Genomic DNA, 27,870 nt, shown 5'->3' on the forward strand with positions numbered 1-27,870 from the left:
TTTTCATCGTCCTCGACCCCACCTGAACCGTTAAGCATCATCCCTAAGCTACTCACGTGAGGTAGTCTGGATACTCGGATGATTTAGGGCTCTCCGGCAGATCCAGGCTGCAGGTGGACGTGGTGACGGTGTTGTCCTCGTTGCCGGTGTAGTCTGAGCTGGCCAGGGCGGCGTAGGAGTTGCTTGCTGCTGCGTTGCTTCTCTTCTTCGAGTCTCTGTCCCTGTCGCCACCCCGTCCCCTGTCGTTCCTGTCGCTCCTGTCTCTCCTGTCGGCGAGTATCCCATTCGAGCTGCTACCACTGTAACCACCTGCACTGCCACCGTCAGTCACGGCACCAGACGTCGACGAACGCGCCGCCGCATAATCTGCGCCTCCGGTGCCGCTCGCGCCCGCGTTCCCAATCCCGTTCCCATTCCCGTTTCCGTTCCCGTTCCCGTCACCGCTGCCGGATGCCGCCGACTTGCTGGCGTGATGGTGACGGCCTCCGCTCGACGAACTACTATGGGCTACACTACTATGAGAATTATGGCTGCTGGCCGCGTTGCTGCTGGCGTTGCTTCCGGATGACGCGACGACGTTCACGCTGGCGGTCTCGCGATGCCCCGTCTGGGTGCTCTCCTCACTGTCACTGGTGGGCGTCAGGCACGGTTTGCCGCTGCCATAGCTGCCACCACCCCGTAGCACATCACTGTTCGCTGTTCTTTCCGGCCGATAATCGCCACGACGTTCACGCTGATGCTGCCTCTGGTCCCAGCCGTCAACCGCACCGCTGCCACCACCACTGCCACCACTAGCACTACTACCGCCACCGGTTCCGCCGCCGGGACCACTAACACTGTTACTACTATTACCACCACTGTTACCAGCCGTCCTTCCGTTCTCCACGGTGCCCGACGGGCCGGTGGTCGGCTCCGGCTTCTTATAGTGGGATATCCGTTGCCTCTTCGTCGGCAGGCCGTCGTTACCCTGATAGTAGCCCGGCCGTTTCGAGCTGAGCAACGAGGGAGGTGGCGCCGTGATCGCGGGCGGTGAACCTGGGTGAGTGGAGTTTGGCGACTGTCCGCTACCTGTAACATGTTAACGTACACGTGGCGTGCATGGAGCGAGAGGTGAAACGTAACACCTGGGACACCTAGGTGTCGAAGTTTCACTGGCTGAGCTGAATTTTTGTTGAACGTAAGGCTGCTTAGATCAGAGGCAAGCGTATGTTCGTATATGTGGAGCTTACCGCTGGATCCACCGTCGCTGGAGCCCGGAGGAGTAAGGTTCTGCGGTTTCCTTCTCTTCAGCATCGCTTTCTCCTGCTCGGTGTAGTAAGGCCAGTCCTCCTGCACGTCATTCCAGACGTACCTGTGCAAGTGATACGTGTTGTCCCTCATGAAAGCCACCTGCTTCAGAATCGTCGTCATGATGCTGCGCTCCCGTTCCTTTATGCCCTCTGTAAACGAGCCGCAGATTAAACGACTGCACCAAACAGCTGTTCCGAAGAACACTCTCGAGCTACTGATTCCTTCCTCACCTCTATTTATGCGATCATACAATTCGGGCTTTTTGTATGGCCTCAAAGCAAGGAGATGTATAAGCCTCTCCCTGTCGGGGAACAGAAACACTTATTAGCCATCAGAAATAAACTGACAGTGGCAAGTAATCGCGAAAGTCCATTTTCTAGGTCTCCCTGTACGCACTATCCCCTCGACTACTGCAAAATCCCTTACAGTGCACTTGTTTGAAAGGTAAACCCTAGACTCCGTATTTCATAGAAATCTTTGCAGTTCCAAGCTAGGTACTGCTCACTAACAAATGCACAGCGTTTCCAGCGGAAACGCTGCTCCAACCAATTCCTCTTAATCACCCCACTTGTGCGATGGTAATTTTTCATCGCAATGAAAATCCTCCCATAATCATCGTGGGATTGATCAGAATTACAATTCCCAAGGGAGTCCCCGTGTCGTGTACCGTTACGCGTTTCTCCTATCTTTTATGGGGATACTAAGAAAGTGGCGCCACGGAGAGTCCCGCGCGATAATACGTCGCCTGGCACGATTGTTATCGGCGGTGAAGCTTACTTCAATGGCCTGCGCATGACGTCCGAGCCTTTTTTCTCTGGCAGATTCCTGGCTGGAGGTGGATTACTGCTGACGGCTGGCTTGTAAGAGGAAGACAGTCTAGGTTGACTGCCGGAAGTTGGAATGCTCGCCGATTCCCGATGCCTCGAGTTCGATGGAGACGGTATGGGCCTCGCGCTCGCTTTCAGCTTCACCTTGCGCCCGATGTCCGGCCTGTTCGCCTTGATGACCCTCGTGCTGGTGCAATGAAAATTGGCAATGATAAAACCTCATCGTCCGATCACTATTATATTTACTTTAGGTGGGATGGACTACTTGGAATCACCATCAAAGGAAACAAGAACAGGTATATCATCCAGCGATATTCCACGTTTCTAAATCATAATCGCCCTTTTCCGAAAGCCGCGTCAAACCCTCGCGGTAAAGCTTCCTTTCCCCCCTTTCATAGCATTAATAACGCATTCACCGCTTCCGACGTTATCAAGGTTCGAGTCGGTGTTGCTTCCGTCTCAACTGCGTCGCTCCATCATCCAGCCGAATCGTCATTCCACGGCAAAAGTGATTAATCTACTCCTTTCCCCTCCACCATCTCGTCTCTGACACAGAACACCGACCAACGACAAAGCCCATTATCGCTTTTGTTATGTTACACGCGTCGTTGCGTAACCACCGTCCTGTCGCTGGCTATGTAACGTTTGCGCTGGTCGGCCACGTTCAGCTTAGGTGACGCGCTCCCAGTGCCAATGCACCCCCGCGAGACGACAATAGAATTTACGGCATTATCGCCGCTTTTCTCGTCTGCACCGTTCGACGCGTGGAAAATTTCCGCCCCCGTTACGTAATCCGGCTCGCGTGCACAGTGTCACGCCGATAATGCTTCGGTTCCGCGGCGCAAAACCGAGGCGCAGGGGTTCCAGCCCCGTGACGATGTTGCACTTGTGAGGCGCTCTTAACCTTGACCGTGACACGCTGTTGTCAACGCGCTGTTTAAGGGGTCATTCTGGTAATCGCGCCGCAAAACTCGGCAACAATTGTTTAAATACACTTTTAATCGCGCTTTTTCAATGTTATCTGCAGTTCAAAATTGCGCCTTTGAAAAGACGCCGATTTCCGCTGGCAGACTCATCTGAAACAAAAAAACCAAGCTGATTCTTAATCATTATGAGCACCGGCTATCCCAGGTGCCAGAATTAGCCACGTAGGTCAAAATTTAACAAAATCGTGCGCGTTCAAACTTCAAGTAAAAATTGAAAATTTCGAAACTTGAAGTTTGAATGCGCGCGATTTTGTTAATTTTTTACTTACGTGGCTAATTCTGACACCCGCGATAGCGGTACGCATAACGATTAAGAATCAGTTTGGTTTTTTTGATTCAGATGAATCTGCGAGCTTAAGTCACTCCCGCCAGGGAGGTATTTCTTTTCAAAGGCGCGATTTTGAACTGCAGATAACATTGAAAAAACACAATTAAAAGTGTATTTAAAAAATTGTTCCGTATACATTACAAGTAGCTTAATAAATGAAAAAAGTTTGACATTGTTATTCATTGTATTGACTGAGAAAAAAAAGCCTGAATGTTGCCGAATTTTGCGGCGTGATTACCAGAATGACCACTTAACAAAACAAATTAGTCGACCTCCAGACGCACTGCCCCCGCGATCGACTTCCTACATTCCGTGCATTCCATCTGTTTCTGCCGTCTATCGCGCAATTTTTTCTGCTACACTCGAGGGAAGACGAGGCCACTCCGCTCTGGGTGGAGGAAGATGACGTTTAACGATTTCCCTAGGGTTAATTGAGTACCCTCCCTCTCTTTTATTACTTTGCAGTTGAGCCGTTACCTTGTCGTGGCTTCTAATTCTTTTCGTATAGAGAAACGTGTCCGACGAAATGTAAATAGGTGTCTATCTTTGAATGACGGGTTAATAAATAGCGCGGGTCGAGCGTTGACTTGTTTAGGGGGGTGGAGTACGTTCGAATATGACACGGAAGCCGCTCGAAATAGAACGAACGAGGGCAGAGAAGGTTCCGCAGCGACAGCGTGGGCGAGAAAAATCGACCTCTCCCGCGGATCGATGAGGCGAAATGTTCGAAAGGGGCGACTTACCATTTGTTCTTGTTATTTTCCTCGGCAACGGCCATCCGATGCCTGGTTGTCTCGTACACGTCGTCGTTCGCCTGTATCCGCATTTTGCACGGCAATGCGCCAAGGCTCTCCAGGCTCCTGGGCAGGGAGAAAATTACGACGGTATAGAAATCGGCAAGTGGTTGGGAAAATTTCGTCGCCCATCGCGAGAACTATCTCTCCCATTTCTGCGACCTAATTACTCGGAAACTTAAAAACCTGCACATTTGAATGTCTGAATAAAGAACTGTTACCACCCAACGAGGCTTGACGATGCAAAAACAAAAAAAGAACTGTATCCCATTCCAAGTTCTGTTTACCAACGCGATTTCGTCGTCTGCCAGCTGAGACAACCGGTCAAGTATTCACCGAACGAAGTGAAATAAGACGGGGAAAAACTTGCTCCGTCAGACTGGGTCGAGAACGCTTCCGAGTTTATGTACGTCTGAACTACTCTGAACTCGTCGAGCGTATGGAGAAGAGTGTGCACGCTGTAGCATGCAGCAGCGGCGAGGAGGAAGCTGTCGAGGGACAAAACCGAAAAGATGCGTAACACTCACTTGGGCCCGGTTTGCTGGATGCATTCGAAGCCACCCTGAGGACCCTCGATGTCCTGGTTGTCGGAAAGGCTGAACGTGAAGCCTGCCGATCCATGGCTGGATTGCGTGGATGGAAAGGAGAGTTGCTGGAATCAGAACACACCGACGGGTTACTCGTGCGCCTTCATCCCGCTAATAAGGTCGTATTAAATTACGAAACAGCTTATGTCGTGTACCTGCCGCCGCGCGCGCGCGCAAATGTACGTGACACGGTCTGGCATATACCCTGGGCCCCTATGTACCTGCAACCGCGGCTACCTATCCCCGACTGGTATACGTAAGCTGTACACGCGCGCGTATGTATCTCCGGCTGTCCATCTATCTATCTATCTAGCCATTTATCTGTCTGCCCGAGCCTTTAAGTACGACCCGCGAGCAGGATTCAATGCTCGCCCGCGTTAACGTTTCAATCACAGATCCTGCTATCTGCTTATGGTTTCATCCCTTGCTACGCAGGCATTCGATTCCTCCGCTTCATTTGGCTTAGGTACTGTGTTTCGGGCAGCGGAAGCTCACAGGAAGTGGAAGAATGTGATTTTCGGAGATGGAAGTATAACACTGATAAATCTCTGTTTTGCTGATATATCAATTTATATTTATTTAATTCTCTTTTAATTATTGTTAACTGTTGGAGTTCAACGAGTCTCAGTGTTAGGACTAAGGGGCTGCGTTTCTCTTTTTCTGGAGAAGAGGGGCGAAGGGTCTTGACCGGGGCATAAGGTGACGACCGTAGCCAGTCTGAAAATTCTGACCAAACCGTGCAGATCGCGTTCCGTCTCTTAAAGTTTCTTTTTTCTTGTATAATTTTATATATAACCAACTAACATTAATACGTGGACACACTGTGTATTGTCTATCTATACAATAAACCATAGTTGTGTTTATAGTGTGACATTTATTTTCAACCTCTGCGGAGTAATTTCCAACATTAACGCAGTTTTAATCACCGCAAGAGATTATCCTGCAACTTTTTTTTCTTTTAATTAGGCGACTCGAGCCGCCCTTTCAATTCCAATAAATCATAGATCATGCTTTAATCTTAATATGCTCATTTGCCCCCAATGAATTTCCCCGAATCCAGAATCGGTTCGCCGAGCGTGAGTTGAAACGAGTTACGTTCCAATTACGATATGTTCTATTGACAACTCGTTAAAAGGAGCTGCGGTGTACGGGCCGGGATTAAAACGTGTTCAAAGCGTTGGTCGGCGCGAGACGAGCACGAAACGACGATAATTACAGGGCACCGCGGGGTCGAATTATACATCGGGGCTCGCCGCAATCTCGCCCCCGCCGCGTTCCACGGTCCCCGGCCCCGACCAGTGTTTCGCTGGATAACAGAGGCCGCGTTTTGGTGGACGGCTATCGGCAGGAGTTGGATAATCCCGCGGCAACCGGCAGGACGCGCGCGGGGATGCATTTTATTCTGGGCGAACGCTGCGAAATCGAAGCGGGTGGTACGAGCCTGTAAACGAGGCGCGTGCCCGCGGAATTAAACGCGCAGCGGAGGTGTCTGCGAGCAGATATCGATCGATTCGTGTTTTATAAGGCTGAAACTACTAGTTTACAAACACGACGGCGGAACAATGAAGGAGGGTTACCACTCTGAAGGAGACTAACGAAGGCAATTGTGTCAGAAGGATATCCAGGGCTTTGGATCACTTGCATTAGCTCGATGTACATGAAATTTCCGTTCCGCTGATGGAACACTAATGGATGTTTGAATGAAAATATTTTGTCCTTCCTAACAATTCCGTTTGTGTTATTTCTTTTGCGCCACCGTGACGATTCTCGAGTCGCAAGCCAGCGTTAGCAATTACTATTGTATCCCCACCGTAAACAAAGGAACTTTCACGCCATCCACGATCTGCAATTTCATGCGCGCCGACTCAATATTTCCACGGGGCTTTTGTCACTCTTTCCACTGGCATACGACTGTCGTTATTCACGCAGGTCAGGTGGTCACAGACGATTAAGGATACGAGGTGCACGCCGATCGGTGCCGACTGCGCTTTTCATTGCAACCAGGAACACGTTCGTCTGGTGGAAACTGTGTACCTCTGTATAATAGAGAGGACGCGAGCCAACAATCTGGGGGGGGACAATTAAATCTGCTCGGTTTTATTGACATTGCAAGGGCCGGTAGGCGGCGGCGAGTTTGGGAGCACCGGGGACGATCCTGATAACCCTGACCTCCTTTGATGGGCGTTTTCTTTTAATGGAGGCTTGGGTTAGCCTGTGGCGAAATGGTCGCCGGAGAGTTTTTTTAAACCTTCACGGTCGAAATTCGTGTAGTTGATAGAAGCCGAGGTCCCCGCACACCATAAGTGCCCCATCAACGCGATTAAAGCGCAGAGTGACCCCTAGTGATCTCCCCCTTGCGATTCGCTTCCTCGAAATTAAAAAAAGGATCTTGTCCTTTCATGAAAAATTCCATGCATCTCGTAGTAGCTGCAGCAAGATTTCCCACGTGTCACGAGGCAATCTCGCGCTCTCATTAATTAACAATTACCCAGCGCGCGTGCGGTCGATCGAGCGTCGACTCGCCGGCAACCGAGCCTTGACCTTCGAAATCTCGATGCTCTATGAGAAAGATGAACGTTTACATACGTTCATCGTCTGCTGACGCACAGAGTGACTATCGCGTAACTTATTCCCCGAACCTCGCTACGTTTGGGGTGGAGAAAAAGCTTCGAGGGGTCAGCCAGGTGATAAAACGACGCGGTTGGACAGCTCGGATGCTATTCGGCGCGGTACCCCGCGTAGCTGCAAGATAACGACCATCCAACGATCATTGGCGCGAGGATGAATCTGTTCCGGAGCAGCGCCGGCGATTAAGAGCCGCGAAAACGGGTTATAAAAGCGAGGACCGCGAGTGGACGCATGTGCAGGTCGCTGCGGTGAAATCTAGTCTCGAGCAACGGGGGATGCGGCGAGCATCGCCGTATCCGGCGTGTCTGTGTGCTACCGGGCGTCGCGAAATGGCAAATGGCAAATGGCCCGGTACGAAACCCGTTCGGGGAAACTTTTCGACGTTCTCCTTCGTCGTAATAGAAATCTCGCGAGAGACCAAGGCGTAATAACCAGCGGCGAGCAGCTATGTTCTCGATGTTGCGTCAGGAGAATTATGTGTACCGAACGCGCTCTCCGAATGGGAATTTGGATTAACGACTTTCGGTATATAATGGTAAAATCGATTTTCATGGATCGTTGGGACTCTAAACTATCTCGTGAGACGTTCAAGAAAGGTTCAAGATTCTAGGAACCTTATCGAACAAAGGTAGGTACATTTTCTACTCTCGTCTCCCAATAGAGAAAGAGAAGTACACCTCCATCGTTCCCGCTTCGTATTCGACTTTTCCCCGAGATTCACCGGCACTCTCGATCGACGAAACCCGGTTGTTTCCATGCTTTCGAGAATTACCATCGGGGCCCGGGCGAACAAGAGCGGCGCAGCTTTTTCACCGATTGAATTTCATCGAAAGCCAGCCGACCACGACCAGACATTTCGCAACGTCGAGAGCGTGTACCTCTGGCCCCCCTCGCTTGTTACACGCTCCTCTTCCCCACCGTCCTTTCTCTTACACCGAGTCCTGCGAAATCCTTTCTTGTTCCCCTCGCGGTACCGGGGCACCGCGTAACGCCTCCTGACATTTCGGTGTCGTTCGGTAAGACCGATTCTTTTCGATCGCAGCATCGAAAAAGCCGGGCCGCTGTCGACGCCTATCGCGACGGAGGACGGCGGCGCGCCACGCGACACCGTCGCCGTCGGGTCAAAGGAAATCGAGAACGACGCTGAGAAATCGGAAAGGAAATCGTCACTGGCGGTCGTTTTGAGACGAGTGTCTGTTGCGAAACGTTTATCCGCATATGACGGTGCAGCGAGTTCGACTTGCAGTCGGGGTAAAAGGATATTACCAGGCTCTCTCGATAATTCATCACCGCCTCGGCTTTCTCGAGACGGTCATTCAGTTTTTCTTTATCTCTCTTTTGTCTTTTTGCCGGTGCTCGCGGGACGGGGAACCGGTCCTGTCGCGATACCGATGACGAAACGACGAGAACGCAAGTCGTTCGATCGACGGTCGCGACATTATTAAAGAGGTACAGGATTTGAAGTTTCTGTGCTGCATTCTGTAACGGTCATGGGGCGGTTAGTTTGAGGGAGGGTCGTTTAAGGGGAGGAGTGATGTTGGTAGATGGTTATGAAATATTTTGGATCCCAGTGGGAGAGATATCGAATATGAAATTGGAACTTCCAGATGCTTCTGGTGTAGGGGAGACCGGGGCGAGTTGACTAACGAGGTTAGTTGACTAATTCCCTTTAATTGTTGTATTATGTTATAAATTATGCTGCGATTCGCGATATTGAATAAAAATGAATGATCAGCTTGCCATTTAATGTGTCACCGTGACAAAATCTTGCGGGTTCTCTCAGTGAGAATGAAAAATCTAAAAAGGTCGGCGGGAAGTAAATATTTTTGTTTCGACTATTTATGAATTTTTGTCCACTAAGTATTGCTGGATGTTTTTTCGTGAATATTTTGTGGAAACGTGATACATTGGCTATAATTTAGGGTATTTTATTTTATCCGGTGCGTGGAGGTTTTGTATGTATGACGCTTAACATGTTGACAATGTCGGACGGGGTTACTTAAACTAAAAATTGCACTTTTCATCCTCAAGATACAGTCGAGGCAAAGAGTTTAGCTGCTCAAATCCACTTCCCCCACCACAAATCAGTCCAAACTCATCTCTACCAGTTTGACACCCTATCCTCCCTTCAAACTCTCAGGCCTTCTAAATGGACCATAACAAACAAGTAGAAAATAATTACAGTATCTAACACCATACTTAATAAAAAAATAACAGTGTGAAGGAGTGAAAAAGAATAAAAAAAAATTGTTGGTGTAGGATATATATGTGTACGCCTTTCGTATACTATATTGATGTAATTGGCTGCGTATATATACGCCTTTCGCAGGCAAAGGGTTACAACTGAAAAGTATTATTTTTTTTTTAAGTAAGAATTTCATATTTTTCAGTCCACTGGAAGGATTCTACATAGCATTAAGTCAACATCCACTCGAAACGAAAGAAAGTTTTCTACAGCTACAGATTTTATCACAAAATAGAAACAGATGAAAAACCATTTTAAAATAAAAAAGTAATGTTTCGCTTTGCACAAATTTTGTATTAAATAAATAAATTTACCAATTATATTTAATATTTATTTTTTCATTTACCCAAGTTTTGTATAAATTAGACAGGAATATTAATTTAGTTAAAGTTTTCTTGTGTTTTTGATAAATATTATCAACATTATTCCAAAAATATAAATTTTGTAATATTTATTTCAATTTCTCGAGAATTCTCGAGAAGTATGATGTGATTTCTGATTTCTCGAGAAGCAAAAAATATCGAGAAATCAGGAACACTACTTATTCGTCTCACTACTCTAAATATAATAAAAACTACGACCTAGACTCAATTAGAACAATTAAAAAAATTACGCCTCTATACCTAATGAAATTTGTAAACTTTTGGTGTGCAGCAAGTCAAGAAAACACCAATGGTCTATTTATAAAAATTAGAAATGTTAAAAATTAGTCAACTGGCCCCGGTCTCTCCTACCGGTATTCCTCTGAATACTTACCGTGTACGATTAACTTGGGAATTAAATGGAATTGAGTTGAATAGACGGAACAAGGTGTATTGGAAAAACGATGACAGCAGACGAGCGATCGTAATCACCGAAGAGGAAGGGAACTCTTCTCTCACGGACGTTGCACGTATCGGGGACACGGGGGATCCCCCTTTCCCTTCTCTTTTTGCCTTTTAAACGAAAGGTTGAACCGCGCGAGAATGCGATATGAAAGTTTCGCGAACAGAGCAGAAGCCGCGCGCTAAAAATTTCACTGGGCGCGCAAACAGCCACGGGATATTTTTTGCGGCCGACGACGACAACGATGCTTACAAGTTCTCACGCCAGTTCTTTACGCGTAATCCAGGGGAAAGGAGTAACTCTGCGAGGACGGTCTCCATTTTTCCATCGGCCGCGTAATATGTAATAATCAGTTCGCGGGACAAATGGAGAAGCAGCCTTCGCGTTGCTCGACCACTGAATGAGACGCGAAACGAAATAGTTTCGGGCAACGGGAAGGAAGTCTCGATAATTTCATCGTGCGTGTTACGATGAAAATGTCAAACGTGGCGATAATGCGAAGAGGCAACGATTGCCGGCACGGATGGGTTTGAGTTAAAATTGGCAGAGAAGTTCCTTGAAATTTGAAATTGAAATGACTTATGCTACATTTATCGAGGTCTAGGTCGAAAGCCAGACGTACAGGGTTGACGTACACAAAGGAGACTCGGACTGGCGCATGGCGGTGTGAAATATTTAAAACGCGGTAAAACAATAAAAAGCGCAAACTCGTTGAATATCGTAACGTTATTACGAACATATGGAGAGAGAAAAATGGGAGAACCCTGGTTGAAACTGTGACGAAAGAGATCCTCCCATAGATCTTCAAGCATCCCACGATTTCCCAGTGCTACAAACATTCCGGATAATGCAAATACCTAGGTTCGCATCGCGTGTTATCCCGGAGTAACGATTCCTTTTTGTCGCAATGGACGAATACATAGAAAGTACATTTCGTGCACCCTCGCATTCGAAAGTCGCAGTCCCTTTCTCTTGCGTAAATCCCTTTTACCCGCACGAATGACGCTGGAACACGGCGCAGCTGACAAAGAGTCGCGAACAGCCAGAAGAGATCCGCCGGCTCGAGTGGTCTGCGCTATCAGAATCTCGATAAAAACGCGATAACCGCGACAGCGTTTCCAGGCCGTGAAAGGAAAACGCGGATCGTCGCTGTCGCAATCGTAATCCTTCTCTAAGCAGAACCGGAATGAATAGAGGGAGGAGAGAAACGTTTGTTTTAATCTAAAGTGATGCTCGAGACGGTATAGCACTGCTTCTCGATAATCCCAGTCGCGTGCAGCGAAATAATAATGCACTCGCGGACAGATTACAGAATCTTGCAGCGGGGCTATCTAATAGTTTTCCGTTTCGAAAAGAGGGATGGAGGGAATTCGATAGCGAGTACTGTACGTACACCATCGCATCGTAATTGGAACCTCACCATGAAAGCGTTGCCACGATTAGACATTTCCTAGGCACCCTTAAGTCGCCCTCGCACGTGTGGATTTCAGTATCAGTTTAAGAATCTAAATCTGCATCTCGTACGAAAGCTTCTTTGGTAATCGAAACCACTCAACCTCCAACTGACTTAGCGATGTCAAAGAGCAGAGAGATCTACTATTGCCACGATTTTATTAACTGGTTGCGGTGAACGGGGGAGAATGATCGATCGCGTTTTTCGCCGTTAAATCGACGGGCAATTTTAACGACGCCGATTATGCCCGAGCAATGACAATTCGATCGTACGTTCCCCAGCTCGCCCACCTATTCGCGGTGCCAGCTTCGAATTATTTTGGTGCTTAAGGCCGCAACAGCTGAGAGAGCGAGAGAGATCGCCCGCTCGTCGAGTACGCGGAATTTCCATCGCCCCGGAATTGCCGCTGACGCGGCGAGCGAGCGCGTGCTTTTCGAAAATGCCAGGCTCGCGTTCCCGCGGAGCTCCCTCGTTGAGTTTCGCTGGAATCGATACCCGGGGTTTAGTCGAAGGGATTTTCGACACGGCGCACAGTGGTTCGAAAGTGCCTTTTTGTGGACAAAATTCCGTATCTCAGTGAATTCTTAACCGATTTTCATGTTTTTCTGCTCGTTTTGTCCGGGGTTAAATTTGCTAAAATGTCAAACAGTAGTTTTCCAAAATTTTCTTTAGGGATTAACAAAAGAAACAAATTCTGAACGCTTGGTTCCGAAACGAGTTTATTAACCAGTAAACTATAAGAAAACTAAGAAACAGAATTCAGTTGATACTTAAACGAAAACTTGCTATAATGCATAATTTATTAATATCATCGGATCCTTTAATTTCGATTTTGAGTTCCCAATGGCCAACTCCGTCTGTTGCACTTGAAAAAGACGTAAAATATCTTTTGTTTAATTATAAGGAAGATGTAGAATATATGGAAGAAGACTAACTAAATGAAAGAGAGGTTAATAAACTCGTTGTTTCGGAACCAAGAATTCAGAATTTTTTTTTTAATCCCTAAAGAAAATTTTGGAAAACTACTGTTTGACATTTTAGCAAATTTAATCCCCGACGAAACGAGCAGAAAAAGATAAAAATCGGTTAAGAATTCACCGAGATACGGAATTTTGTCCACAAAAAGGCACTTTGGAACCACTGTGCGGCGCACCGCGCTGTCGCGCCGGGATTTCTGCGATCCCATTCTGTTTCGTTCGTTTAATACTCTCGGGTACCCTTTGTTTCCCGAGAAACCACTTTGAACTTTGTTCGCACTGAGAGGGGAAAGGTGTGCCTGGGCAAGAGGGCATACTTCTGGAGAATCGAAGAATAATCGTGACTCAACTCTGGCCGCGTAGTTCGATTGTTTTCGCTACTCGGAATCACCGTTTCTTTGTGTGCTCAGCAAGGATAAAAGCAGTGCAATGATCGACGGTGGGACGAGACTCGTAGGTGTCCGCGTCATACGTTCATTTAGAGAGCGGCGTCGATCGACAGGTACGTAACATTGCAAAGATTGCGTCGCGCCGAGAGAAACCCGAAGGGGGTAGAGTCAGTTTGGTTTAGGGTTTAGGGGATGACTTTGATGTACCTTCCGGAGGCGACTCGCTCGGGGATGCAGAGCGAACGACACTCTGCACTCGAGCGAATAAATAACGATGAAGTTCCCGTAACGACGTACTTCGCCGAGAGTTGCCTGAAATTTCTTTGACACCCTTTCCATTCACACGATGCGTGGAAACATGAAAGCGAACGTCAATCGGAGTCCTCTTCTGTTCCTCGACTTCGCGAGCCCTTTGTTGCGGCATCTCGTTAGGGCTTGATGACGTTTTCAATGACTTTGCCAAGGCGCAATTAACGAGGGATCTCTGCGAGGTGAAAAGTTACGGGGACGTGTGTAAAAATTTATGATAGAGTGCGCGGGATCTTGATTTGAAATACGTGGGGATGTGAATTTCATTGAATTTGTAGGAGGTTCTTTTTTCAACACCTGCTATTTAGAGTGCTTGACAAATTAGCGGGTAAAGGAGGGACGATAGTGGTATTTTAAATGCTGTTAGCATTTCGATTTTCACTTTAGCGGAGGAGCGTTTCCGTGAATCCATGAACGATCAAAATAAACGTATCCGAGGCATCGTGGGCCTCTCGAAATAACCGCTCCTCCAAACTCATTGAAACGTATTTTTATGCTCAAGACGTCGCGCATTGAACGCGGTTACCACTTCGGTGTGCCCTGACGCGGAGTCGAAAACGAATATCCAGAAAGAAACTCCGTTCCAACCAATCACGCACACTTATACCTTTTTCACGCTGCAGCAAGCGTGCCCACTTAATCTCAATTAGTCATCAAATTCAAAGCTTCGAAGTGGCCAGTCATTCATAAAATTGCTGCCACCTACAAAAAGCCTCCAAGAACGCGATACATAATTCTCCTCAGCGACTCTAACAAGCCACCCTGACTTCGCAATCCGCGCTCCAGCATTCAGAAAATCCTACTGAATGAGACTAAACTCCGCTACCGCTATCCTCAATTTCAGAAAAAGCTAGTTCCCATCAAGTTCTCCGAGCAGCAAACTTCGAGCTGATTTTATTAACCACCATGACTCCACGTCCAAGAAGCGACTGATAGTAGAATAGATCTTGGATCGAGCAGCGTGGAGAGTGGCTCTGGTTGATCCCGTGCGCTGGGTGGGCGTACCGACGATAAGGGAACGAAGGTGTGTGGAAAAGCGAGGGACAAAAAGGAAGGAAAAAAGAAAAAGGGTAGGGAGGAAGAAAGGTGGGCGATGTGTGCGCAGGTGAGTCGCGTGCGGCGGTCGCAACACGTTACACACGAATTTATAACGTGTCGGAAACCGCAGACGGTTGGCAACGCGAGTTCGCGGGGGAAGGCTCGCGGCAGGTTCGCGCGCCGCGGGTCGGGCACGTACGCGCGAGATAAAAGCCGCGTGTGGAAGACTTACGGCCCGCCGTGGGCTTCGTATCTCATCGGTCTTTCGTTATTCAATTACGTCACGTGCTGCCCATGGGGCCTTTGACTCGGTTTCTCTCCGTCGCCGCTCTCCTCGACGAGGCGCAACTTTTTCTCGCCAGCTTTTACCAAGGCACCGCGTCGAGATTCGACGAGAGGGGGGCCGTCGTTCATCACTGGACGCGAGGGACAGATGGTGGTCGGGGCTTCTCGAGGAATTACGAACGGAATCGAATTAACCGGCAGCGAAAGACGTTTCGACGAAAATACGACGACGAAAGATTATTGAAAGGGTGCGAGGCTCGTGTTTCTTGGGACATTCTCACCTCGTCTGGCTTGTCGTGGAAACAGCAGAGGATCGGTATAGGTGAAGCTAAGTACCAACTGACGACTTCCTCGTAGAGGCCATTTTTCATTGCCGTCGCTTTCCAATTTCAAGGCCCACATTCGTCTAATGCTCGAGTCACGTGCGTAATTAAGGACTAAGGTCGTCGTTGCGTCCCCACCGAACGTGATTGGGCAGTGTCTGTTCGAGTATGATAGTTTCCACGACTTCGACTCGGAGGTGCTCTAGACAGAAGAATGAAACGAGACGTGTCGCAGCAATGGCCGAAGATCTCCTTGGGAATACCAGACTCGCGTGTCTATTCTCGTCGAAAGAACGGGCAGGAGAAGGAAAAAAGTCGACAAACGTGAGTGCGAGATCGGGTGTCCCTGGCTGAGGATGAAGACGGCATTTGGCACAAGGTCAGCCGCGTATAGGTGCACCTTCGTCTTTCGCTCGCGCGGTGCAGGGTCGACGTGACCGGTAGCCGTGGTCCCGCGGCTCCTTTTCGCCGTTCGCCACGCGCTCGAAATCCCCGGCGTCGGGACGAAAGGCGCGTCGTTAATTAACGTTTCACGTTCGATTCGCGTACGCGCGGCGCAGAAGATAAGTCGCGCCAAGTGAAAGTAACGCTGCGACACCGCTGCGAAATTACTTGGCCGCTGAGACACGCTGCTGGCCCATTATCCTCGCTGCCACACCACCGACACTGAAACCCATTGTTTCGCTGGAGCGACTTCGCGCTGAAAATTCGGCGTTTGCGTCGGCGAAATTCAGCGGGCCCGGTGGTTATGGCGAATGGGGCTGTTTTGGGGCAAGTATTGCGGGGGAAATGTAGAACGTTTTGGAGATAGAAACACCTCGCGATTCAGGCTGAGAAGGTACTCCGCAGGGTCTTCGCATCGTCGAATGCGGAAGAGTCGCAGGACGATAGAAATCACGAAATACAAAGGCATCAGGGTGACACAGAGCTGACCAGAGAAAAAGGGTCGCGAAATAAAAATCATCTGAAGGAATATGATACCTGCAGGTACCTACCCCACTTAGACAGCGCCATTTCGAGCAGACGTGAAATGAATCCGCGAACGTTGCGCAACAGGAAGCACAATGAACGATTATTTAAGTCCCAGCAAACTACCGGCGACAATATCGCGGCCGCGCGCGTAACCGAGCGATTACGGTAACGCGTGAAAAATGATACAATTGCGCGGGCGACAAGCGGGGAGAGCGCCGCGTCGCGTCGCCCCGGTCGGCCGCTGGCTCTTGAAAGTTCACGAATTAAATCGCAACGAGTGAAAGCGAGCAGGCCGTTGCGACACGCGACACATAAAATTCGCCGCGAGGCTAGGTGGATTTAAGGAAGCTACCTGGACGGCGCGCGACGCGTCTGCTGCTTTCACGACTAATTTATAAATATCACGTCCGACACGGCCGAGTCGCGTTACCTTCCTTCTGCTCCCTTTTCTACTACATTCTCTCCCTTCTCATCCCTTTCGTGTTTCTCTCCCGTTCATTTCGCATGCAAGCTGATGCGCCGCCATACATTGTGGCCGGCGCGATGAAATCGAAACGAGTCCTGTTTCTTGCGGCGAAAACCTCGTTTAATTCGAGCCCCGATGACTCAAGATTTCCAACGCGCGCGCTTTCCGAGCGCTAGCAACGCGCACGCTTCCCTGCAGTTCGTAGAGGATTGATCAAAACGGAGAGGAAGCGCACTATATTTGGAATACCAGTTTGTTTAAGAGGAATAAAAAATTACAGCTGAGGTTGGGAACAGATAAAACTGCATAATATCTTAGGGAAACTAATAAACTTTTATATTTTAAACTCTCAGGAATAATGAAAAGCAAAAAGGAACTGAGACTTTCATCTAAATGAAAAATGACAGGAAGTATCGATTTCGTTAAGGTGCAGGTAACTTGGAGTACCGCTATTCCAATTTACCTCCACTTTATAAACTTAAAAAAAAACATGTAGGTAATAAAATTAGTTTCTTTTGTGATCTAATCGGGCTGAAAAATCACAATATAGGAACAGTCTTAGATGAATAAAATACATAAGAAGTAATATTTAAGTTAAACGATTTTATTTAAAATTCAGGAAAAACTAAAAAATTGTGTAGTTTAAATAAAATCGTTTAACTTAAATTTTTTTAAAATTTTTTTATTACTTGCTTTTTAGTGTCTACATTTTATTTGTGATTTCAAGTCGTTTAGATTTGTGGTTATATTTATTGATGACTGGATAATTTTTTAAACCACTTGGGGTTATTTTTCATAATTTTGTATTGTCATCTAAACTACGCACGCCTGCAAAGTTTCAAGTCTATTGGATAGTTGGAAGTGGGTTAAAATTGAGTTTCCAGATTTGAACCAAACAAACATAAAAAGAAACGAACATACATATATTCAAACAAGCAGAGGATCGACGCTGAATAAAATCTTCAGAATATTCGAAATTACCTTCACCTTCGGTATTCCGAATTAGCAACGTGACATTGAAACCTAAAATTTCATGTCACACTTTGTATTCTCGAAATTATTGCAAAACTGACAGGCAAACATAGAAGGAACATGCAGACGAGTAGATTAAGTGTTTAACTCTAAAGTTTTTATGTATTTTAACCATGATTGCAACGATTGAATACTTGCTGAAAAAGTTTTGCAGATTGAAAATGTTAAAATGGCGGTTCATCCACAAATGTTATTAGTTAACAGGTCATTAGCCCCTATTATCTACGGTGTTACAAATTAGATAGCGTTAGTAGTTTATTAGATACTCCGGTATTCCAAATTACCAACCGTATTCCAAATACGCTGCACTTCCTCTACCATACAGGCTAGCGTTCGAGTATTTTCACGAAAGAGAAGAACATTCATTAAATTTCTAATATTAAATTTTAAAATAATCTATTATAATTTCTCATGTATTTACTGCTACTTTAACCAAGAGGGCGCTCATCGAAGACAGAATTTCACTGCGTTGGAAGCAGAAGATAGTCGAACGAAAGACAACGGCAAGAACAGTAGAGTTGGCATTAATTGACCCCCTAAAAACTAATCAGTGAAACGGCCAAGAACCCATCCAACGTTTCGGCTGTTGGCGCCGTTGTAAATGTCCCCGACTTACGAAGCCCCAGCGAAGCGGTTTACACGAACGCCAGGTTGCCTGTACAAGTTGATCGCGCCACGGATGATCCCGTCGTTAGGTGAATTGCGTTTGATGTAAAAGCTCGTTTCTATGGGTGCGCCTGGCGGTCCAAGTAGCACGGTTACCGGGGGCTCTTTTCGAAAAATGAGTCGCGCGGCGCTCGTCTCGCGATGACGCAACGAGACGGGCGATCCGCTTGCGTAACTTGGCGATCGCGCGCGATTAATCGAAACGTATTGCCGCGATGCTCTGTCTCGTGTTACGCGATTTTAAATGGACCGTCTCTCTTCTGCGTCGTCATTAGTGCTTACGCAACGAGGGGGGTCGTGTAAAGACAAAGAAGTTAGACAGAAGGGGGCCACGAAATTCGATCGAGCCGCTCGATTATCTGTTTACTTCACGTGGCCGTACGGAATTAATTATTTGGCAGAAAGGAGAGTGATGGAAATCGTGATTAAATTAAAGGAACTGAATTTTATGCGAAACGATTACCTTATGATGAGACATCAATCACACGAAATTTTCAAGTTGAGGTGACAATTAGTTTCTGAGATGTGGGAGGTCAATGAAGTGAATATTCGTTAACGCGTCAGCCCATGCGCTTCGATGTACGGACTTTTACGTCAGTTCGATAATTTAAACAATTATTTCCAGGGGTTTTGCTGACAGGTAACAATGGATTTGAACTTAGATTTCCCAAATTCACAATGGCCGATTCAACACGGTGGGCGATATATTAAAAAAAGCACCCACTACACAGACAATTATATTATATTATAATTATATTTCTTGATTTTTATTTTTTTTTTCGTGAATTTTGAAAATCACCTCAACTCGAAAATTTGTTCCGATTGATGTCTCATCATATGGTATCATTTGGCACAAAACTCAGTTGCAAAATCGTGGGACCAAAAAGAGGCTGAAAAGGCCTCAGTTTTGGGTCACTCTTTCAGTCTACAATTTTGAGTATCAGAAAATATTGAATTTTAATTTCTCATACGCGTCCGACAGAGGACCCATCGTTTGCTTCGTTGCACCCTCGTGCACGATTTCGCGTGCACTGTGGCGCGCGCTGCAATCCGTGCCCCATTTTTCATTAGCCCCCAGGTTGGAATTCGCATCGACGATTGCTCCTCCGGTATCGGAATCAGCAGTCTGTTAGGTTCCGCGTGTCGCAAGCACAGTCCGCGACTGTTGCGAAACCCGAGCGGCGGTACGTCGAAAATTTCTAACTACGGCTTAATAAACCGATAACTAACGATGAATAGCGAGGAGTTTCTAATTGCTCGCGGGCTGGATCTGGGCTACCGTTGCGCAACCCACGGCTCGGGCTCGCGACCGCGAAACCATTGCGAAATTATTAACGTTAAAACTTTACGCGACCGGCTGGAATGCCCAATCGTTAAAGGATTCGTTCGATTTGGAGGCTACGAGCGAGCTTTCAATGGAGAAGCTTAGGAGATTACAGTAATTGCATAACACAGATCGAGTTGTTAATTCTGAGGTGCATTAATCCTAATTGTCTGAGGGGCACATGTTTCAACAAGGAAGATGAATTCCAAGTGCCCCCACGATTTCTTTACACCGAGTTCCTTGAAGATTCCAGCCGAGAGACGAGGCCATGCGCCGTTTTTCAAGAGGCTCAACCACGGGGAATTAGTATTCCCCAGGTGGAAAGGACCTAGACCCAGTATCGGCAGTGGAATTGCCTAATACACCGTAGTGTGGCAAGTAATGCGGGGAATTGGGTTAGAAAGTAGCGACCGACGGATGTCGTTCACGATCGCGATAAAAGTACGGCCGTCGAAAGGGAATCGGCGGAGCCGAGGGGACGGTCAACGGGCAATTGGAACGAGAAACGACAGGATTATTACCTGGAAAACGAGCGACTCCGTTTCCCGTCGACGACGAGCCCGGTGCTCATTTCACCTTTCGATACCTTCCCATGGAACGACGACGCTCGCTGGTTGCGAAATCGATGGTATCGAACCGGGGAGAGTGGTCATTGGCGAACGACGCGTCGAATCGAACGCGGATGATACAAATCGTGTGGTTAAAGAAATTTCACGTACTGCAATGAGAGCCAACGCTGCAGAACTTTGCTTGCAATATCGGGGGATGTACGAGTTCATTCGTTTAATTTGCCTGGCAGAATGAAAGGAGGCGGCTGTCCTCTTAAAAAGACTCCTTCCACCTAACATTGTAAATCATAGAGCCTAGATGGCCCAAGAGAGGATTGCCCAATGAACCATCCTCTGGAGAGTTTGCCAATACTCTTAGCTTAACGGTTGACAAAATTTACTCAAAAAGGATCTCTGCCTCTAATGATTCTAATGGGTCTTCTCGGCGGAGCACCGTAGCAAGTTAATTCCTCTGGAACTTTGTTCCGCGTAATTCCTATCCTCTTTCCTGGACGGGAGTCTGCAGAGATCCCCCACCAAGGCTCATTATCCTTCCGAGGACGCACACCGACGTCGGTAATAAAAGCTTCCTAGATCACTGCCGGTGGAATCGCCTCGTGAGGTCGCGGACAAAGAGGCTCGTAAATAGTTCGCTACGTGGCGTACGCTTTTACGAATTTTCGGGGGTCCGGCCTACGCTCAGCACGTGGGAACAGGTTTAATGTGGAGCAAGGCGAAAGGCACGGTGGCTAGAATACGATCCCCGTCGATGCTCTGGATAATCGCTCGGCTCGCTCGGCTGCATGCGAAATGAAGCCGATTTGGGGTACGCGGCACAGTTTAGAAGCGGCGCGCTGCTCGTGGACAGGGACGCGTTCCACGCTCACGCGCCTCGACACGTGATCCACGGTGCATAACCGTTCGTGCTCGATATACATCTGAATGTTAATTGACTATCGGCGTGGTCGCGCGAGATCCGCGTGGCTCTGCTGTTTCGACGCGCGATTCTTGTCGGCGATGATTTCTCAGATGCGATTCGATGGGAGCGTGGAGCTAACGCCTGGTCCATCTCTCGTACGCTTCAGCATTGACTCCGGACGGACTCTGTGGGATCTATTGAGAAACGTGTCAACAGACGCTGGAATATCAGGAATATCGACTCCCATTCGATTCCCTTACTGTAAAACCATATGCTGTAAATATATTCCGCAAAGGCATCTAAAGAGGTATACAAAAGAATATTTCAGAAACGTTAAGAGAATTCTGAAATACCTATTTAAATTTCAAATTTCAATTTCGGGTCGCCCACAGTCCCAGCTGGCAGATATAATCCGAAAGTGTGCACAGTGTCGTTCTAGGGTGAAATACACAGGGTAGAACACGATTTTATAACGAGCGGGGAGCAGCATCACCGAAATATCGAAAATCGGTCGGTGTACTTCGTTAATTAAATCGACCCTGATAGGAATAATCGCCAGCTTAACGACCGCTGCATCAGTTGTGTGCCGAGCATCCATAGCGGGATATCGAACGCATCGCGCTACCGATAAGTCGCCAGGCGAGCGGCGGTAATCGCGGGGATGATGATAACGATGCTGCCAATCGTACATCGTGAGTAAAGATCCTTATACGGCGAGGATTATCGCCGTTCGAATATTTACGTGGCAAGATTCAATGTCTACGGGAAATGGATACGAGGCGCGAACACATCTGCTGCATCTACGCGCCACGCGAGACGAGAACGCGCATAGGTGGTGGCTTTTCCATCATTTCATCGGTGGCGCAGAGTCATTTGTATCTTGGAAGGTTAACAAGGCTGTACCATATAAGGTTACCACACGTTCGTATTAATAAACACGTTCGTTTGCACAGGTCGCGATAAGGAGGCTTCAATTTGCATCCCGCTGAATACAGGCGGATAAAACGCTGTGTAAATATTGACTCCCCTCGTCCACATACTCGCAAGCTCTACAGTTTACGTCTTCTTCCGCCGCGCATTTATCCGTTGATTTTTAGGGCTGATATTAGAAACGTGTCCTCGCGAAAATATGAAATAACATAACACCGTTGATGTGGACGCGAAGAAGAAATAATCCCCGCGAATCAGATCACCGTGGCGACTATGCGCGCCGAATAGATAACGAATCTGGAGCGAATCGAAAAAGAGACTCCTCTTCCCCAGAGCAATCTCGAGCACTGATTTTCCAGCTCTAATCACCCGAGGAACCACCTTCCCGCGTACGAGGCTTCCGCCGCGGTGGCCCAGATTTAACCAGGTGTCTCTCGCGCGGCTCGAAAACCAAAATTCCTGGGCCGGCCGTAACAGATTCGTAACTGGGAAGGAATCCGCGCGAAAGGAGGACGCGCGGGGACCGGAAGAGAGGCCGCGAGATCTCGCGGCGCTGCACTAAACGCCCGCTTCTGCGCGCGCGCGCCCGTGATTCACCTCGCGGAGCGTGGCCGAAAGAGAGGAGTCGTGAGCGCCTCTATAAATAAGGCGTTTTCTGACTCATCGGCCGGCCAATGTGCCATCAGGTTGCTGAATGGCCTCTAAACTCGCGGACACGCTTTCAACCACCTTCGGAGGGCCACGCACGGTGATCCGCAAGTTATGACACGCGATGCGGCGCGGCGCGCGTACTTTGCAGAGCTCCGTTCCGTACGGTTGCGCTGGAATACGACCGAGATAAGGACCCCTCGGCGAGCCGCCCAACGAGTTTCCCTTTCGGGATCGTTCGATCCTCGCCGCGACTCCGCGGGATCGCGACCGTTCTTGCCAAGGGTGGGAACGAGGCCCACGTCGCTCTTGACACCGATCCGAACCTGGAGACGGGCCTTCCCACGCGACACGCGGGATATTCGGTGGTGAATCGAGGTTAATTCGCCGGGGTGCCGGAGTTTCTGGGGTAATGTCGCTGGTAATCAGCAAGGCGACGCGTCGGGGACTTTGATGGATGAATTCGCTTTAGGTTCGCGGCTTTTTGAGACCGGTGGAACAAGGGAATAAGGGTGATGGGGGAAACGGGAGGCGCTGAATTTCATTCCATCGTGTTGAATTTAGTGGAGAGGGATTTTAAGAAACTTGCTTGATGTGGAAGAAGCTTAAGGAGTATCCATGCTTTAGACGTCTATGGAAAGGAAAGAGAACGACACGCGAAGAAGTAGGGAACGGAAATATTTGAATACTAGAAGAATTTGCAGGTAAAACAGCTTTTGATGATGAAAACTACCAACGGGCGTTCGCAACGTGGAACTCGATCCCCGAAGATTCTGCTTGGCGCACACGTCAGGTCAAACGTTCAAGCCGATCTCGATGCCTATTCGTTCCAGCGCGGAGGGCTGTTGCGACACCGAACGCAATTAGCTCGATGGAGAAGTAATCGGGTTGCGTAATCGCGCGCACGGTTCGGCTCGAGAACAAGTGATTTTGCACGGTCGCCTACTTAGTTCGGCGACTGGCGAGCGTAGCGAGTAAACGCCATCTCATGACGCGGCGCTGGCCGATGCGCCGATTAGTGTGTCAGTAGGTTGCCGATTCCAATTGCGAGGCAGCCAAATTTGGCGGTGGTTCGAGGTCGGGGCGCCTTGTTCCCGCGTCACGGCACTGCGTTTGGCGAAACGCGATCGTGCGTTCGGTTTCCAACGATGACTAGGGTAAGCAGGCCAGTAGATGGACGGTTTAGCGGATTCCGATGTTTACATCGAGGTGTTTCTTAGAAATATCTGTTGTATTAGGAAAAAATCAAAAGCTTTGCACGTAAAAATGTAGAAATTTACAGAAAAAAGTTACCGTAAGTAAAAAAATTAATGTATTTAAGCATAAAATGATGAAAATTCTACTCATAGATGGACAGTTTAGAACCAATAGACGTATAAAAGGCTTATTAGCTATAGTAATGACCTAGATTAAGGCATTTTTTGTTAAAATATAGTTTATTTCATCAAAATTAAAAAACAATCATCTATTACATACCCCTTTACAATAAGTCTAAACACGTTTTTTATTAAATTGAACTAACTTGGCTACTAAGAATCGCGCGACTAGCGCATACTGGCGTAAGACCGTACACATAAATACTTTTTCGCATACAAAAAAAAATTTCAATAAATATATTAATGTTTTATAAAACAACAAACGTTTTTTCTCCAAAATAAAAAAACAATAATATAGATTAAAACTCTAGTTCTTTCAATATTAACGATTAACCAACGATTCGTCCATCTACTGGCCTGCTTACCCTACTGATAGGGGGAAACTGATATCGTTGAAAAAGAAATGCGCTCGATGCGCTTGGAAAGCATCAGGACATTTAAATTCCTTTCTAACGCACACCATTGACATTCAATCCCTATTACACTCCTCCTTTCGAAAATAAGAATTGATAAGAGTAGCGTCGAGTTGTCAAGGAACACCGACTGAGAGGCACTGGCTTGCTAACGGGGAAAGTGATTGAGTATCACGATATCTTACGCATCGATGGAAATAAAACGATCGAAGAGTGAATCCCCGGTACACTTTCGGAAATCCTACACATTTGGCGGCTCGAACGTTTTCTCACGATTTCCGAATTTTCCTGCGACCCAGGAATTTCCTAGTGACTCACGTAGCCCCGCGCGTATTTGGCACCAGTTTCTGACAGTTCTTAGACTCTCAGTAAATGAATCATCGTCGATGGATATCAATGTCGTAGGAGGTAATATACCTACCTACGTTACGTCGCGGAGGCGCGTTTTCGAATGGTTTTTCGTCGAGGGAACTGCATACCTGGCGATCGCCTCGCCAGGAAACGCAACGACTGCCGACTGACGGGTAGTTGCACGCGAAAACCTCCCAAGGTGCCGACGTGATTACGAGCTGGCGAAAAATGATTTAGGTCCCCCGCTCGGCTAGTTGTTACGCGGCTTTCCGTGACACACTTTCGCCCCGTGCTATCCTGTACTTCCTCGCTGTCTTATTATCATTTTATCGGCGCTACGCGATAACCTCTGACGGTCTATTTAAACGAAAAATAATTACTACGTGCCACGGCGACATGTGCGCCGATAAGGGTACGCGTGCACACAGAGCTCGATAGCTTCTATCGAGTCCGTGAAATAAATGGCCACTTTAAACAAATTTGCACTTCGGTGGCTGATAGAATAAATGTCCGTGTCAATCTCGCAACGAGTCTCTTATCGATCGTTGGTAGATATACCATTCTTGACAACAATGGTGGATTTAGAAGATGATCGAGTGAAGGGTTAATCGACAGGCAACGCTGAACGCCGTCGCCCACGACGAGCATTCAGGAATCAGATAAGATACGGCGGGATAGCGTTTCGACAGAAATAACTCATCGGCAACGTAGACCTTCTGCTTGCTACACCGGTTCAGATTAAAAAACTGTCGAATACAAGCGTCACAATGGGACAATTACATTCAATGTTCCGCAATTTCGCACAACTACTCCATTATGTAGTCGCGGCGTGTTTTTCCTTGTTCATCGAGTCACGTACTCTGAATTAACTCGGGGGAAACCCATTCGCGCGAAGCAAATGCGTATGTTTTAACGTGGCAATGGATGTTTAACGAGGTGAAGGATTGCCGCAAGGTCCGGAGATAATGAAACAATATCGGGCGAGCCCCGATCCTGATCCACCGAACGTAAACCTTTTCCAGTGCAAAGTAGGAGACGACTAAGGAGAAGACGGTGCGGAAACCGTGCGAATCGACAGAATCCCATCGGCAACGAGGAAGGGAAGAAGAGGCTGAGGTCACACCGGCGTGGGAAATAATAAGAAAAAAGATTATCGATGACCCGGCGAGGGGTTAAAAGGATTCAACGCGTCAAGCCTGCCTGAGAGCTCTTTGCAATTCAATTCGTGTCGGCCAGCCATGGCGCGCGTCTTTTGTATTTCGTTGCCGGCCACATGACTTGGTGTGACGCAAGCCGCGAGACCTGTTTAACTCCCATAGACCCCGTGAAACTGGCGCCGCTCCCAAATCCCCGCGACTTTACGCGAAAACCCTTTTGAAAAGCTGACCTTTGACCAGAGATGTCGCGGCCACTTTTGACACAGACGCTGCGAACGCTTCTCCGATAATGCTTCGCTTACGATACCCCGAAATCTGTTTACGAGACCAACACATGTATCACTGACGCCAATTTGACACAGTGGGACAATTAAGTGAGGCAGGTAAGGAAAAGGGATGCATATATTCTTACACTATCAAACCGCACGACGTTAAGGGGTCATACCTAGTCAGGCGGCCGAAAAGAGGCGAATGTTTGTGAATTTTTTTTAAGAAGAGGAAGTATATATTTTTACAGAACTTTTTGCGCTTAAAAGAGCAACATTTAAAGAACGTTTGATAATTTTTTCGTGAAAAAATATTTATGTTTATAGTAAAGTAACAACCGACATCCAAGAAGCATTTTTAAAAATTTGGTTTTGCGGTGAGCACTGCCATTCGGAACCAGATTATCTAAAATCAAAGAACAAAAAAGATTTCGTTAATATATTAATGTATCCTCAGATTGACGGAGGGAATTTTCCGAAATATTAATTTAAAACAAAATGGCAGCTATTTAAAGTTGAAATCCTGATTTTTTTCGCGTGATTTTTGCACGAAAAAATCAGGATTTCAACTTTAAATGGCCGCCATTTTGTTTTAAATTAACATTTCGGAAAATGCCCTCCGTCAATCTGAGGATACATTAATATTTTAACGAAACCTGTTTTGTTTTTTTTTTATTTTAGATAATCTGGTTCCGAATAGCAGTGCTCACGGCAAAAGCAAATTTTTAAAAAGGCTTCTTGGATGTCGGTTGTTACTTCACTATAAACGTAAATATATTCCTACGAAAAAATTAGCAAACGTTCTTTAAATGCTGCTCTTTTAAGCGCAAAAAGTTCTGTACGAATATATGTTTCCGCTTTTTAAAAAAAAATTCACAAACATTCGCCTCTTTTCGGCCGCCTGACTAGGTATAACCCGTTAAGACTATGCAAAAACCTTGTAATCATGTTTGTTAAGCGCACTCGCCAATTCGAAAGGGTCATTTTAAGCGTTTATTGATCTTCCCTTTAGTACACGCCATCCACGCATCCCAAGATGTCGCATCAGTCTCCATGCTGTGGCTGTTCTTATCTGGCTCTGTGTTTCGTGCTACTGCACTTCATCGATTAATAATCTTTTCTGCATAGTTTTCTAATTTAACATTCAATTATATTACTTAATGGTACCCCTGAATGATTCAACTAACTTACAAGCTACTTTGAAGTAACTGAAGAACTGGCAAAAAAAAAACAACTCTGAATTTAAACGAACCCCCGAATCCGTCTAACTTCAAAAAATGTTTCGAGATTTTTTTTTTACTTAGAAATGACCATCTGTCCCCTGCTCCCCAAGGCGAAACACGATTTAGTTTACCAACACAGGGTAAAGGCGGGCCGGGTCAATGCTCGACGAATCGAAATATTCCGTTTACCGAGGTTGAGAACTCGCCGAGCCGAGTTTTTACAGTTGACGATAAGGAAAACACGTACTTACGTACGCGGCGGAGAGGGAAGGGAGGGGGAGGAGAGAGAGAGAGA

The 27,870-nt window shown here is 47.2% G+C and overlaps 1 protein-coding gene across 1 annotated transcript in view; it reads right to left on the bottom strand.

The window, feature by feature from the left end:
* Positions 1-27,870, bottom strand: part of Su(tpl) (Suppressor of Triplolethal) — a 100,184-nt gene that overhangs the window by 4,968 nt on the left and 67,346 nt on the right. Inside the window, exons 3-8 of the mRNA XM_076808295.1 lie at positions 4,753-4,877; positions 4,175-4,291; positions 2,068-2,304; positions 1,521-1,591; positions 1,230-1,439; positions 57-1,068 (exon numbers count right to left, since the gene is read on the bottom strand). Of these exons, the coding sequence (XP_076664410.1) occupies positions 57-1,068; positions 1,230-1,439; positions 1,521-1,591; positions 2,068-2,304; positions 4,175-4,291; positions 4,753-4,877 (1,772 nt within the window). The remainder of the gene's footprint in view (positions 1-56; positions 1,069-1,229; positions 1,440-1,520; positions 1,592-2,067; positions 2,305-4,174; positions 4,292-4,752; positions 4,878-27,870) is intronic.

This window comes from Andrena cerasifolii, chromosome 3, assembly GCF_050908995.1.
Source record: "Andrena cerasifolii isolate SP2316 chromosome 3, iyAndCera1_principal, whole genome shotgun sequence".
In the NCBI taxonomy this organism is placed as follows: Eukaryota; Metazoa; Arthropoda; class Insecta; order Hymenoptera; family Andrenidae; genus Andrena; species Andrena cerasifolii.